At 34.8% G+C, this 17,199-nt stretch overlaps 1 protein-coding gene across 1 annotated transcript; it reads right to left on the bottom strand.

Moving 5' to 3' along the window:
* Positions 1–621: 621 nt before the first annotated feature.
* LOC124374695 (trimethyllysine dioxygenase, mitochondrial-like) lies at positions 622–16,778 on the bottom strand. Its single transcript, XM_046832865.1, has 4 exons — positions 16,581–16,778; positions 13,612–13,787; positions 9,982–10,203; positions 622–932 (listed from the first exon to the last, which is right to left on the bottom strand). Exons 1-4 carry the CDS (start codon positions 16,677–16,679, stop codon positions 671–673), a joined length of 759 nt encoding a protein of 252 aa, XP_046688821.1. The 5' UTR covers positions 16,680–16,778; the 3' UTR covers positions 622–670.
* Positions 16,779–17,199: the final 421 nt, after the last annotated feature.

The raw sequence follows: 17,199 nt of genomic DNA, 5'->3' as shown, positions 1-17,199 counted from the left end.
GTGAACGCAGATACGTTGTGTAAGGTTTATGAGGAATTTAGCTATCGTCTGGATGTGTTCGTGCTGCTGTTGGTGGGCATAGAGAACATTTGTAATAACATACCTAAAACTTTAAGATTTTGTGAGTATTTTATGTGCAATAAATATTATTTTTGTAGTACATTTTTAGCAATAGATATTGAGTTTTAAAATCAGGTCATTCATTTTGATACACACGCTGTACATTGATAAAAGACGATAAAGACATTCTATTCTATTCTAATATTAAAATTATATTCCAATATCAATATTTATAATTGATTTATAATTTTTGCCGAACTTTTATGGATGTGCAGCGGAAGATTTGTTTATTATCCCTCTGAATTCTTAGTATTATACACAAATAATTACCACTGCGTAATGACTAATTTAATTAATTAATTCTAATGATCAGTGAATAATCAAGTATCTGTATGCTCAGTACATTCTTTACAATTGAACTTTCTTGTTTATCTCAGTTTGATGGTCAATATTACACCTAAAAATGCATATAGGTCTAACCTATTGTTATTCTAGTCCTTAATAAAACGTCATCTTACATTAATGTTGTTTGGAATAATGGCAAATAATCAATATTAAAAGTATTACCATAGAAATGTGTATTTGTTGTTTATAAATTCATTAAGACAAGTTATGTAATGAGCGCTAAAGAGCGAGCCCTACTGAGGAAGTTGCCCATGTGAAGATAAGCTCCACCCATGGTGCGCTGACCATAGAAAGCTGAACGCCCATGCAATACACGCCAGTTGTTGATGAAAACTACGGTGCCTGGTTCCAATGTGAGCCACCACTCTGCCTTGGGCTTACGCACCGCCGCTGCTAGCCGTCGCAGTGACCGGTAGAACAGCACACTCTGCAGAGGTTGCCGCGCACTGCGGTCATACAGGTTGTATCTGTAATCAGTGGTAATAAATTATTGAATGATAGAATAAAGTTTGTAGTGGCAACATAATTTTAAATTCTACACCTTAATTAGATTAAATATAGGTTTTGAACTACAACAGTTTTTTATTCCAATATTATACAGGGTGACATAATAAAGCTATATACAGGGTGTACATAAAGTCCTGCACTGGTATAATATTTTCTAAACGATAACAGATAAATGAACAAGATTTGGTACATCAATACTACACCTAAAAATCTACTTTTTGAAGGAACTATCAGTTTTCTGTAATATCATGGGGACGTCCCGCAAGGAGTCGGAAGGAAATCTTAAATAGGAGCATAGGTCAATATGCACATCATTTTAAAGGGCTTATCTAGCAGAGTTTAATGCCGCAAACCGCACTCAAAAAGATTGATCCAGTACAAAATGGCGGCTATTCAAAGGTTTTACTTGGTTACATTTCATTAGTAGCCATAACCCCGGTAAAGCAAAACTGCAACCAAACGAATACTGCAGATAAATACTACATTATGATTGTCAGTTGTACAGAAGTGAATGATGACGTAGGTTATCCTCAAGGGTTACAAATTTGGTCCTAATATATTGGTAACAGTGTTTAAATAGGCTCTTACGTCAATGCCGTAGTGTGGGGGTGCTCCGTCCTGTTGAAACCAGATATTCTGGTAATGTTCTCCAAACATGTTTCGAAGTGCTGGTGTAATTTCATTTTCTAGCAAACGTTAATATGATATTGCACTTAAATTTCCTTCAATAAAGAAAGGACCTACCAACTGGGTACCTATCACACCAAGCCAGACATTCACCTTATGTGCTTCCCGCATCCAGTGAGGATTTTCGCTACTCTAGTACGTAACGGCAATTGTGCCTGTTTACACTTCCATTCAGCATAAATGAACAATCGTCTGAAAACACAATATTGTTTGCATCAATTTCGTTGCAATCTATTTTGGCCATCATAGTTTCACAAAATTCTATACGTCGATCGAAATCAACTTCGTTGAGTTCGTGCACCAAATGAACTTTATAAGGCTTAAAATTAGACCCTTTCAGAATCTTTTTAACAGACGTAACAGAGATGTCATGAGTTTGTGTTGCTGAGCGTAGGGACTCTTGCGTATTCTCAATAAATGAGTGCAATACATCTAAAGAGTTGCCTTCAGTTGTCGCAGTAGCGGGCCTTCCTGCCCTATGACGATCGGAAACACTTCCTGTTTCCATAAAGCGTTGAACAGTTCTCCCTACAGTTGTTCTAGAAATTGGCTGCCTCTCGTGAAAGTAGTCATGAAATAAATGGCATGCTTCCTCGTGTGATCGTCCGTTGTTTCCCCAACCAACCATCATAAGAAGTGTTATACGTTCACGTTCGTCAAGCAACATAGTGTAGTTGAAGAACTACAAGCAATACGACAAACTCTTTTGTACTAAAGTGCACTGATAGAAAGGTTGGACAGCACTACTAAAACAAGAAAACTAGAATAGCCTACTATGAATAGACTGGCTAATTGGAAAGTCCAAACTGCGACCCAAAGATAAGAGCTTTTTAATTGTTACTGTTATCAGGTTTTCCCCGTTATCAATATATTAGGACCATATTTGTAACCCCTTGAGGATAACCTACGTCATAATTCACTTCTGTACAACTGACAATCATAATGTAGTAATTTATCTGCAGTATTCGTTTGGTTGCAGTTTTGCTTTACCGGGGTTATGGCTACTAATGAAATGTAACCAAGTAAAACCTTTGAACAGCCGCCATTTTGTACTGGATCAATCTTTTTGAGTGCGGTTTGCGGCATTAAACTCTGCTAGATAAGCCCTTTAAAATGATGTGCATATTGACCTATGCTCCTATTTAAGATTTCCTTCCGACTCCTTGCGGGACGTCCCCATGATATTACAGAAAACTGATAGTTCCTTCAAAAAGTAGATTTTTAGGTGTAGTATTGATGTACCAAATCTTGTTCATTTATCTGTTATCGTTTAGAAAATATTATACCAGTGCAGGACTTTATGTACACCCTGTATAGTAGCAACACACGTTCAGATTCCACAGTTGATTTGTAGTAAAAATCAACTTTGACTTATAGTGATCTGCAGTTTAAGTTAGTTCTGCACAATTTGAAAACGTCATTGATTTATTTTATTTGCAAGTTTATATTTATTTGTTTATCAAAGCTTATTATGACATAAACATAATTTATTTAAATAATAGAAAATGTTTAAAACTTATTAGCTGTGTGTTAGAGAAGCCTCTCACTTGTGCGACTTTGTTACATTAGACAATGGTTGATTTAAAAGGACAACAGGATTTCTTAACCCTAGAAGTGTGGAACCAGCATATTTTATGTCGGTTGTAATTTATGTGTGTTGTGCGGAACCAGCATATTGTATGTCGGTTCAGTTTTTCGTCAAAAATAATTATTTATCTTCAAGCAATCACCATGTTTTTGGTATCATTGAAATTGTGAGATTCCACTCTACAATTTTCATATAAACTTTTTTTTTCTAACTTCAATATTACGGTCGTGGTGAAATGTTTTCTGAAGAAGTTATAATTTGAGTTGAAATTCGCGGGTGGCCGGGTCAAAGAAATACGTCATTTTCAACCAATCATAGCAAGTTACTTATTGCCTGCAAACAGTGCTGCCATATGTCAATAGACGCGGAATGAAATATTCTTTCTTCCAGTGCAAACAGAAAGTCATTAGAACGAATAGTTGAGTTACTATGAATATTCTAAAAAAGGGACAATTCTAAAGTTGTAAACCAGCATATTTTATGCTGGTTAGTATAATAACATTCACACAGTTATTTTATTGTCAATAAAGAAAATAAAAAAAAAAACAGTGTAAAGTGAAAGAAACGATCTACCGGTACAACCCTTCAGCGGTAAATTTAGTTCAGTAGGTTTCCGGCAGTGCGAAACAAAAGAAATGACTCACGGCGTCGCATCGAGACCAACCCAACCCATCCCTGTCGGTCATTGTCTTGTAACTTGTTGCACCACAGTACACTACGCTTGTGTTCGTTCCATCGCGCTTTGCTATAAAGTGTAAGTGTATAGTGATTTAGTGAAGTGATTACCTGTGAAGTGTTTCTGAATAAATCTATAAGGTTTTTATGTTTTTGTTGGAATAACTATTGATCTGTTATATATTTTATTGTCAGTCACATGTTTCTTTGGATTTCACAACATACCACATGTTCTATTTGATATATTATTATTTAGAGTTATTTATAAACATCATTCCTAATATTTATTATAATGAGTATTACATACCTAAATTGTAAATACTTAGGTGTCAGTAGCATTTTTATACATTTTCAAAAGTTGAGACCTAAGTTAGGCTTGAACATGAAATTATTTACTAGTTACAAATTATTCAAAAATAATTTTCCCAAACATTAGAATACAAGTATTAGAGTTAGGTCTACATATAATTTGATAATAATTCATAATCAGGTCATAGTGGCCTATCATTTATAAACATTTTTTTCAATTTTAGAGCCAAATTTGTTTACTTTTATTAGAAGTAGTGCAAAATCAATCGAATTATGATTTAGTGCTACTTCTAATAAATTACTTTGTACACAACAGATCAATAGCTACGCCTACAATGGCAGAGAATTTAGCGGACCACAGTAGCGAGCTCGACAGGCTCCTGCTAGACTCGGAGGATGAAGAAGATGACCAGCCCATGCCAGGTCCTTCATCTACAAGAGATGATTTTGTGCTGCAGCCTGTGGATGAAGAGGCTGCCATGGATGAACTTACTGACTTTAGTTCTGGGTCAAGTGATGACTATGTGCCTGATAGTGACGAGGAGGACGATGATGATTATTACATGTCTCCGAGAAAGCGTCGTCGACGTCATCGCCCAGCCAAGGGACCTGTTGGTCCTTCTGCTGCTGCTGCCGCTGATCCGCCCCCACCTGATGCTAGTGGACCTGCGCCTCTCACCCCCCCTACCCCTGCTGCTGGACCTGTGCCTCTCGCCCCCCCTGCCATTGCTGCTGGACCTGTGCCTCTCGCCCCCCCTGCCACTGCTGCTGGACCTGTGCCTCTCACCCCCCCTGCCACTGCTGCTGGACCTGTGCCTCTCACCCCCCCTGCCACTGCTGCTAGACCTGTGCCTCTCGCCCCCCCTACCCCTGCTACTGGACCTGTGCCTCTCGTCCTCCCTGCCTCATTATGGATACGAGCATACCCAGATGAACCACCCAAGAACATCAAGGCTAGGTTCAAAGTAAGGAATGTTGGTCCCCGTGAGATCGGTAACAGCAGGACTCCCCTTGATTTTTTTTTTCTGTTTATGACCAACACCATCTGGGAAATGATGGTGAATGCGACTAACAGGTATGCACAACAGAATCTTCAAACCATGGAAAGAACAGGGAATCTTGGCCCAAGATCCCGATTGCGAACATGGGTTGATGTGACTGTTGTGGAGATGAAGAAATTCTTGGCGATACTGCTGAATATGGGTCTCATGAGGGCTAAGGTACTGAAACTATACTGGTCTTCTCTTCCAAATCACTCAAATTCTTTTTATAAAACTACAATGGGCTTAGATCGATTTCAAGCCATCATGTCACAATTTCAGGTGTCTTCTCGAGACGCTTTGCCCAGGGACCATCCAGATTTTGATCCGTGGGTAAAGGTACGAGACTTCATTGATAATATGAATGATGCCTTCAAACGCTACTTTGTACCAAGCCAGGAGGTTTGTATAGATGAAAGCATGGTCGGTATGAAAAAAAAACCGATGTGTCTTCATCCAATATATGCCCAATAAGCGCCACTCCAGGTTTGGTATTAAGAAGTTCGAGTTGTGTGACAGTGCCTCAGGTTACGTTTTGCACAGTGCATTATACTCAGGCACCGACTTCCTTGCTGGAGGGCAGGACCCTTTTACGCAGAAAGTTGTTGCAGAGTTGATGCAGTGTTGTGGTTTGCTCAACAAAAGACACCACCTCTTTACTGACAACTACTATAACCAAAATTCCTCTTGCTCAGTATCTATTGGACAATAAAACTTACTTGACTGGCACGATCAATAAAACCAGCCGTTTATTGAGTCATGGCATTCTGGCTGCAGATGTACGTGTAGGCGAGCCTTTGTATTTTAGAAGAGGACATGTTCTTCTTGTAAAATATAAAGAACGTAAAAAGCAGGAAGCCTGTGCACCTGATAAGCACTGCATATGTAGCAAAAAATACAGTAGTTGTCAGTAGGAGTGGTGAACGCAAGATCAAGCCGGATATGATCTGTCAATATAATCAATACATGGGCGGTGTTGATGCTAAGGACAAGAACATATACCACTTGACTTGTTCCAGACAAACCACCAAGTACTGGAAACAGATCGTGTATAATTTCATTGACATGGCGCTGTTCGATGCTTACCACTTGTATAAGCTGTGCAGTTCAAAACCGGAAAGCAAGCTCACGTTCATAAATGAAATTATACTCGGGCTGGCAAATAATTCCCCTGTACTTGATGTTCCTGCGGTAATCCCCCACATCCCTTTTGGAGAAGCATTTGAGGGCCACGGCATCCAAAGCTTGAGTGACAATGGCAGCTTGAGGAGGTGTGGTGTGTGTAAAAAACGATCTGTGTTCTGGTGCCCCGGGTGTAACATTGGCGTACATAAAAAAGTGCCTCCCCCTTCTCCAACACTACCCACGTGGCAGGCAACGAGGACAGAAAACTCTTCCAGGAGCTCAGCACTGAGTAAGAAAAATTTTTGTTAATATTTTGTGTACCCTACCATTAAATTTTATGTACATTGTATTGAGACACATTATTTTACGTTTCTACGCTCCTATTTTATTTCACCACGAGCTTATTTTTTTACCGATTTTCATAATTTAGGTCTCTAATCTTTCAGGTTGAAATTCTCTACTGCATAAATGCATATACATTGACAAAAACATTATAAAACAATGTTATTTTTGAACTATAATATCTATTGTTTATATGTTGTCAAAAATTTTACAATGCAAGGTTTTACAATATTTGACGCACAACATTTATTTTTTACTCAATTTCAAAAATTATTGAGTGTATTTCTTTCAAACATTATGGGCTAACATAATATAACATGTAAAAAAATTTAAAAAAAATTTTTATATTTTTTTTGTACATTGCAAACCAGATTATTTTTTATGAGTAAATTCTTCAACGTGCGACTGTTAACAAAAAATGTCATAACTCAGTTCCTTCTCAAACTATTTTTTACATATCTTATATTTTATTTTAGCCAAATAAACATACTTACTAAGAGTATATTCAAAAATTACATAAACATAAAGTATAAGTGAAAATTTTCAGCTTGTTTCTGAATTTTGTTACAAAATATTTTCATTTTTCAAAAGATTTTTTTTTTTGTCAGCTTATAATAAAATAACAGTTTACTTTTTTGTTGTTTACTTTTAGTGTTTTCAAATAGCGCGTATAATTTACAATAGAAAAATATTTTTTATATAAATATATAGTCACATTTAGAGGTAAAAAAAATGAAAAGCCCCAAAAACCTTGTATATTTTTGTACATTTTCGCTTTTGTAAAAGAAAAATTGGCAAAATTACAATTTTGGTTGCATAGAAATTTTTAATATATTTTCTAATTTGCTATAATATTCTCTACATTTTATACATTTAACATTTTGACCTTACTGTAATATTTCAATACCTTACAGAGGTCCCAAACTTGAAATTTTCATATAAAACTTTTTGCGATTTCTCATTATTTTCATGAAAATATATACTAAACCAAAGAATATCAAAACATTTATTCCGATTTCAAATAGTAAAACTCCTGAGAAGAAAAACAATATATAACAATATATGTTTTCTTAGAATTAAGTATTTTTTACGAATTTTTTAAAAAACCCTTGCAACACGTCAAAAATGGACTGACGTTTTATCTTTGGTAACATGGACACACTTCTAGGGTTAAATTTGACTTTATTATGTGTTACAAGGATAAAACACTATGTTTTTTTTTTTTTAATTCCTGATGAAGAGGATAGATTCCAATACACAAAAAATAGTATTCTATCCAATTAACACCTAACAATGGCAAATGTCTAAAATCCCTTTCAAATAGAAACTGTTAAATTACAATGTAAGCCGAAAATGTGTCTAATTTGACTGTTGAAAAACCTTGAATACTTAAATTTAAATTAGAAATTTTGTTAAGATTTTTTTACCATATTATTGTATGGTTGAAGCACAAAGTGGACCAATTCAAAACCTTACAGTTTTTAGATTATCAACCACCTTTTGAAGAAAAAAGATCTATGTCATGGTAAAATAGACCAACCTCTTGTAAGCTAAACTATTTTTATATTGATGAAAATCTGTTGTTCCAAAAGAGATTTCTCAGTTATTTTCTAGAGTATACTGGACTAATCCTGTCAATAAAATGTCAAAACGGATAATTAATATTAATAAATGTTATACTAACGTTTAATATTATACCAGCACCGAACCGTACAATACTATGTAATATGGGTTTGGAATATTATGAAGTCCAAAAAAGACTGACTTGTAATTTTGTACGTTTGCTAGTTGTTTCCTGTTTAGAGTGCTTTGCTGAAAACACAAAATGCAAAGTGGGCCAACTTTATTGCTAAAATGGATTAACCCACATTTTTAAAAGTGAAAACGAATTTTTTATGTTTAGATGAAATTTTCCTAGTGAAAAACTGCAATAACAAGACACACAAGAATAACAATCTCACAAAAATTATATAACATTAAGAAGTATGAGAGTGCAAATTTTATTCCCGAACATGGTTTATGACAAAAAGAATGATTTTTGGGACTTGCAGCATCATCAGCTTGTCTACGAATGTCATTAAAAGTCACATGTCTAACGTGTTGACCTCCAACTTAACAGTGTTTCAAAATTACAACATAAAAAAAAAAAACACGCAACATCTTTAAAATTATAGACCTGTTAACTCTTCTACCAATATTTTTTGAAGAGGAAACAGGTATTTTCCAATTATTACCCTATCATGCAAATGATGTGTTGAATAAATATCAATTGGGTTCCTAAAAAAATAAAACAACAGATGCCTTGGTGAAACTGATATATGATGGCTTAGATGGATTTCTTTGTGAATTTCTCACTTCAAATATTGGTATTTTTCTGTGATTTATTCAAGACTTATTGTATTGGCATAACTTACTTTCCAAAAATTAAAAGTTTGTACATAATACAGCTATGGTGGGAAGGGTCGATTTAATGTGAATATTGAGTTAAGCTCTTTTTCAGCCAATTTTGTTTCATGCAGCATCTAAACTAAGCTTTTTTGTAGCCTGGGTGTCTGATGTTGAAACAATGCAAGAAATTAATTTTGAACGTCTTCCTCACCGACTTTTTATTGATCTCTTCAGACAGATGTGGGCTCCAGATTCCAGAGTCAATCTGTACCAGTGTCAGATTTGAGACACTGCACTAAGGAGAAGGTAAAATCGAGTTTAAGGTCGTAGTGGGTTATCCCACTGTTGGTTTAAACCGTACTTGGCAAGCAGATTCAACAGTATTGACAAGTATTCTTAAAAAAAAAAAAAAAAAAATGGTAATATTGAATATTTTTCAGATTGGAATCCTGTAACCAGTAGTGTGCTACAAGGATCTAAAATAAGACCAATACTTTTTATTTTGGTATAAATTAAAAGATTAAAAGTTAATTCTAAGTTTCTTCAATTTGCAGATGACATTACAACTTTAATAAAGGTTTCAAATAATGAATGAAATGTGTATTTTTGGCTTTAAAGAAATAGATTACATCTCACTGTCCAACTAATGTTTTTAACTTTAACACAGAAATTTAACATTAGACCTTTCTTTATTCCAGTGAAAACTTAATATATGTGAAATCAACCAAATTTCTTGGTGCCTGTCAGGATCAAAACCTTAATAATTAAACTTGGTTTTATTTAATATTTCTATTTTATTGATATGCTTAAGAAGTATAAATGATGTATTATTTTATAGAAATAAAAGAAACATACCTTATTTGATTAATTCTACCATTTAGACTATGCTGTATCATGGTGCTTAGGGAAGTTAAATGATAACCTTTCTCTATGTATTGGAACTCAGTAAGAACGTTTTTCAAACAGTGATATAAATCTGGTGACTCCAATTCAACTTCTTTTGCAGCTCGGAATCCATCCACTAAGAGTGTCTTTCCTCCTTCACAGTTCCTCTCCATGCAGTGAAATATTATCAACCTAAAATTTGAAATCGTATGATAGTATAGTTCTCATACGTTTGCAATCTATATATGAAAAGTGAAGAAAACAATATAGCTTTACAGATTCATTTTAGAGCTTAAGTGTCACGGACGGTGGAAAAAAATACCAGATATGACACAAATTAACTGGGCTCCACCTCACTGGCCCAGGAAAGTTACAGGAAGTTCCGCAAAAAATATATTGGTGAATCAACAGTCTAAAATTTAGTGTAGTGTTGAAAGTAAACTGCATCACTACAATAGTTTTATTAAGTATCTTTTAAATATACCAGCTGGTGTGAACAAAAGCTGATGTAAAAGTTTTGTCTATTACTGTTTATTGATTTTAATGTTATGTGTGAAATGTATTGACCACGAGTTCATCTAAGAATATTTTTTTTTCAACAATATAAATGTATGATTTTAAGAGAGATATCAAATAAAATCAGTATAAATGGAAATTACTATTCACAGAAATCAATATTTACATCTTAGATCTAGAATGTTAAAATGGAGAAAGATTCATTATTGATAAGGAGAAAGATGTAGTACTAAATCTCAATATTCCTATTTATAAAATACTTTCAAATATTTAACATTTAGCTTTATAAAATTGTATACATATTCTAATACACATATTAACTCTTTGAAGAGGCTGAAGATAGATGATGCCTAGAAAAAACAGTGATTTGTATTAAATGCATAGCTCATCTGAATGTTAAATTATTAAAAATTATAAACTTTTTGGTGTATTATTAACCCTGGAACTGGCGGTCATATTTCTCTCAGTGGCAGAGTGTTTTAGTACTTCATACATTGCCTTATATTTATTTTATTATTACATGTTTACTATAAAGTACCTATAACTTATTATATATTTCTTTATTCAGCATTGTTCAAGGAACATTTTTCACATAATATAATTAAAACAATAAAAATACCCTTACTCTACCTCTTCAGGAAAAAAAATGTTTTTTAGAAAAAAGAAAAGTTAGTTCAAAGTTTTTGATTTGTAAAATTGTTGTTGTTAGTGATACGCAAAATCCAAAATATGCAACAGGAAGAGCATTTAATTCTGAGTAAAAATAAAACAACACATAGTTTATAAGGTATTTATTTTTACATGTGGTAAACGATACAAAAATCATACACTGACATTCGAAAGTGCAACTTACCAACAAAAGTAAGAACTTCAAAGCTCACTTGGACTTCTTACAATCTTGTAACTATTAGTTTATATTAATTTTCTATTTTTTAATTTTTTATTATATATTTTTTTAATTATGTTCTAATTGAATGTCTAAATCGGAATCCTCATCGTTGCTTATTTCATGTACAACTAGTTCTCGAATGTCACTTGAACGATCGCGGAATTTACGATCCATTATGTAAACACGCACAAAAAACGTACTATTATTGTGTCATATACACAATCATCATTACAACGACCTCAAAAAAAACAATAAACCAGACAGGACACCATGCAGCTGACGAAATAACAATAGCCGAATGAACCAGTTGACTCATCGCTGCGCGCGCAACTATCGCGGTACGCGGGAGAATGTAAACAAACAGTTTAGAGATTACAAAACGTATGGACGTGTAACAAAACGATAAAATTATTTATTAGTGTATTATTTACATAAATTGAACCTTCCTCTTTCGATTGGTATCAATACCGATACTCTTTGATCGTGTTTTAAGTACGTAATATTGAGAAATAAAAGACGTAATAAAACGCCCGATATCGGGCGTTTGCCAGTTCCAGGGTTAAATCAGAAAAAGTGGTTTTTAATAATAATTTAAATGATAAAAATACAGTGTGGGGTTTAGTTTTTACAATATGTCATTTGCATATTTGTGATTAATTTATGAACATAATATGATTCCTTATGGACTTCTTATATGACCCTAAATTAGATCAGTCCGATTCAACCCTCTTCTATAACCAGCACCCAACACAGTTGTCAGTGTTAAGTGCATGAAAAGTTATGATCCATCTGTTGCAATAAACAAACATTATCTTAAACAAATGAACCTAAGTGAGATTTTATTCATTGTTAACACATTCATTGAGAGGACAGATGGTGGTTAACAGCGATTGGTAACACTGCCTCAAATGTCATTGGACTATTTTCCTGAGGGCTGCTCTAATTGAAGGGTTTGAACCCTGTTAGTCTCTCGTATGTGAGACGAGGGTATTTCATTTCACCAGTCATGATATCAACGAATATAAAATGTAGGCAACAAATATTTTTTATTAAAAACTATTTATTTATGATATTTGAATAAATCTATTTCATATTTACTTTTGTGACTGATGATGCCTTGAATGGTTGTGTATTAAGAATTGTGGCGTTAAAAATGTATCAAGAATTTAACACAAAAAAGGAAAAGAATTATCAATAGTCCCTTGGATTTAGTCGAAAGAAGTAGGCAGATTCTGTGCAACTGTGCATTAATATGGTTTAAAATTTATAAATACAGGATTCTAACTACATTTGTACAAAAACAATTGTTATAGGCCTATAAATACTTGCATTTATCTAAAGTATGAACAGCTGACAAACTGAAACAAAATGGTGAAGTTGACCAATGAACTTACCAGGACATTTACTGTATCTGTAAGATAAGTTTTTAAACATTTTGAACTATTTGAGCATTTTGTTCACCAGTTCTTAGTGATACAAAAATTCTTATCGGATTTACAAATCCGTAAATCAATATATTGCAAACAGTTTAAAATATAAAAAGAGTAGTTTGTAAAAGAATGTTTAAGAAATGTGATATGTATTCCAAAACTGTTTTTCCTTTTCTTTAGGTCTATAAATAAGAAAAAGTTGTTGTACATTTTAAAATATAAGCAGCTGCCACATTGATACAAAATGGCATGCCAAGCTGGCAGATGTATTAAAAAAAATCAATTTTTGTACTAAAATTCTACTTGTTTGGGCTTAGTTACGTGGTTTTTGCCTGTGGAGGCGGGGGTCATGTTAGCTGATGATATATAGAAATCTTTTCATAAGAACTATTATAGGACAACTACAATAGGCCTATAGGCAATAGCCTACAAAATCTACCTAAAATAAACCATTAGGATGCATACAAATAATTTATATTTTTCATCAATGCCAATTTTTTTGTTACAAAGAGAAATAAACAAATTACACTCATCAAAATAAAATATTTTCTGTAGGTTAAAGAAGATTTTTTTGTAATTAATCATTTTTGAAAGTGTAACCAATTTGTGCATCTTGGTTAGACAAACCAATCAATAGAACTTAGTATTACTATTTTAATATACCACGCTGAAATGTGTAAAAATAATATAGATTTTCTGCAGTTGGGTGATAATTATTTCTGTAATCAAGAAAATGTAAAAAACCAATTATTTTATATTCCTTACCCTGCGGGCTCGATGAAGTAGGACGTATCAGTATGAGCGCCCAATGCTATATTGGAATACGCTGAGTCCAAGTGTTCCATCTTGTTGGTGAACTCCCACATGGTCCCAAATAGTGTCTTCTGGGGTGGTCCAATACATCTAATTATTTCTTCTGTTGATTGTATATTATGTTTCACCTATTTGAACAAAGAAATTTGTCTTAATTGTATTCAAGCAGAAATGTATTTCACTGCTGTGTCATGCCTGATGTATTTAATACATTTTTTTCTTGAATCGATAGAAGAAAGATAAGGTTGTTAATCCCAGTTTTACTTTTACTTTTGACGATTTAAGCTCTAATGATGGTTTTTTTTTTTTTTTTTTTTTACGATAGGAAAATGCATTATGCACCGTCAGGGACAGGTGTTTGCCCTGGTGTGTGGGACTCTCACCCACTAAAAACCTACCGGTCCAGGCATTGGAAACCCTCTCGGGAACGCATCTCTGCAACTACTTCAAGAGGGTGCCATCGTTCGCCCAATGGGCATTACTTCATTCTAAAATCCACCAGCATGAGCTATTCTGGTGCTTTATAGCTGCTCTCTTCTTTTCTGCCTTAGCACCCTCTTGCAGAATGCACCCACAGCATTCCACGATTCGGGACTGGACAACATCTCTTCTATAAGAGTCTCCGGCGAAACATGCCCGATAGCTGCCTCCAGCTCCCTTCTCTCCGTTTCCCACCTTCTACATTTGAAGAAGGTGTGCAAGGCATCGTCCGCATCCGAATCCCCGTACTGGCATTCCGGACTCGGGATCTTCCCCATTCTGTTAAGGTAGAAACCGAAACAACCGTGCCTAGTGAGAAGCTGGGTAAGGTAGAAGTCTACCTCTCCATGCTCTCTTTCGGTCCATCCCCTCAGATCACCTATGAGCCTAAAAGACCAACGTCCTCGACTCTCCGTCTCCCATCGAGTTTGCCACTCATCCATTGTGTGCGAACGGGCAGTAGCACGGCTGACAGTGCCATTCCCATCGTATACACGCTTCCGCTCAAGAGAGCAAGAAGATCGATCGGAATTACCCCCGCAATCACAAGGACGGCCGGCTCAGAAACGGTACGATAGGCAGATGAAATCCGAAGAGCTCCTCTCCTCTTCACCGCCACGACCTTCTTCCTGTAACGCTTCTGCCGCAAGGCATCCGCCCATATCTCGCAACCGTAGAGGATAACGGAGTTCGTCACGGACATGAGGACTCGGCGCTTAGTCTCTGCGGGTCCACCGACATTGGTCATGAGCCTACTCAGATTGGCCACAATCTTTTCAGCTTTCTCGGCCGCACAGGCGATGTGGTCCCAGAATGTCATACGGGAGTCCATTCTTACTCGTAGATACTTGACGCAGCGTTTGGTATCGATGAGCTCCGTGTTGACGTTTAGCTGCACGACGGGATCTATCCTCCTCCTGGTGAGAAGAACGATCTCTGTCTTCTCGGTGGCCAAAGACAGTCCATGCTCACCCATCCAACAAAGTATTCGCCTCAGAGCTAGACTTAGCAATCTCTGGGCCTCATCCAACTCTCTCGCGGTTATGACTACGGCAATGTTACATACAAACTAATGATGGTTTAGTACATTTTAAAAGGTCGATTGTAACTACGAATTATGTTTGGACGCTGAAAAGGGAATGAGCAGTTCTGATAGTCAAGGATATACACAGTATTTCTAACAATTGACTGAAAAGTATTATTGGTAGTGTGGCTGAACTTCTGACAATATCCATTAATCATCTGCTCCATGACGGTATCAACTTAAAACCTCATGAGTACATACAACTTTTAAAAGGGGCCCTAAGGACCAACCTCAGAGCTACCGCACAATTTCTTTAATTCCTGTACAAGGTAAATTAATTTAATCGTTACTTAGTAAGCAAATAATCTCTTTCTGCGAAAGTAATAATCTATTAACCACTTCAAAATTTGGGTTTTATAAAGGATAAATCAACTTTTAACGCATTACATAAACTGGTTAGACTAATTCACTCATACCTACTTTCTGTGACCTAAGCAGGGCCTATGATTCTGTTGATAGTAAAATTCTTATTTCTAAATTAAAGCATTATGGATTTTCTGGGCCTAATATCCTTTTTTTTAATCATATCTCAATAATTGCAAGCAATTGGTTTATAGTAATGGTAAAAAAGTCAGAAGAAGCTCTTGTTGAGTGGGGTTTCCACAGGGCTCAGTCCTAGGCCTCCCACTATTTTTAATCTATATAAATGATCTGCCACTATCTATTAACTCGAAAACTACGAGTATATTATATGCAGATGATACTACACACTAATATCAGTCAAAGTATGCATGATCTGGAACTGTTAACAAATGGTACCTTAGAAAATGAACCAAATTCGTTTAATGAAAATAAGTTTTTGCTATATAAGAAAAAGAATTTATTTACACTTAGGCGTAATTTTGGTTTATTGGATGAAGCCTTTCAGACACATTTAAATTTTTGGGTATCAATCTTGATACAAATTTATCGTGAGGAACACATATTGATTGTCTAAATAAAAGACTCAAGAGTACAGAAACCAAAACAGAGTTTTGGATTAATTAACATAAAAATTACAAAACATGCATAACAATAAATTGTATTTTTAAATCTAGTAATAAGTTACTTATGTCAAGAATAAAACACAACAGTAATAGTCATATTTGCAAAATCTACTTTGTAAGAAACATATAAAGATTAGGTTGAATTTTGTTTTGGATGTTATCTGTCAATAATATAAATATCAGTTGTGACAATGACAGTGACCTATTATTTCAAAACTATTACAATATTTGTGTTATAAACTAAGTGCTTTAGAACATATGTTTACCAAAAGATTAGTTTGTCAAAGTGATTAAAGACATCTCCTGAGATGTCTACATGCATTAAAAATCCTAGGTACAAATGAAAAGTAAAATCGATAACAAATATTTACATTTGTAACAAAGCCAACTCCATAATCCAAGAGTGACTTGATCAGTCGAGTTATTCCTTCTTTTGATTTGACATCTGATGCTGTAAACATACTCAACATGTGCAGACATGTCCCCAGACCACAATATCTCTGCAGGGATGTCCTCAGCTCTGTTTTGGACTCTTAGCCAGTCCAAGTCATACTCAGAATGGTGCCCATCATTCCCTGCACCGAACAATCAATTTACACAGTAAAATACAATTGATACTATGACAAATATTAGGTACTTCATGAGACACCTGCGTCGTGGTGTTACTTTTCTTTTATTTACTCCTAGGTTTTTCATTAAAAAAGACAATAATCATTGGCTACTGACTTACATCACTTGTTGTTACTCATGTTGGACAACCCCTTGGTAATTCAGTTCAGACTTATTGTAACCAGTATTCTTTAGTTCAGTGTTTTATTTTTATCAAATCCATATTTTAGAGATAGTGTGCATGAAATTGATGTATAACATGTTTTTGACTTTCACAACTTACTATCTTTGGTATGATTCGATTATTTAAATGTAAATTATAATTATGAGTTAGATTAGTTATTATTACCTGGAAGAGAAGTAATGTAACTGATTTGTATC

Source organism: Homalodisca vitripennis, unplaced genomic scaffold (assembly GCF_021130785.1).
Source record: "Homalodisca vitripennis isolate AUS2020 unplaced genomic scaffold, UT_GWSS_2.1 ScUCBcl_9641;HRSCAF=18195, whole genome shotgun sequence".
Taxonomy (NCBI): Eukaryota; Metazoa; Arthropoda; class Insecta; order Hemiptera; family Cicadellidae; genus Homalodisca; species Homalodisca vitripennis.
This window is presented reverse-complemented; position numbering and strand designations above follow the sequence as displayed.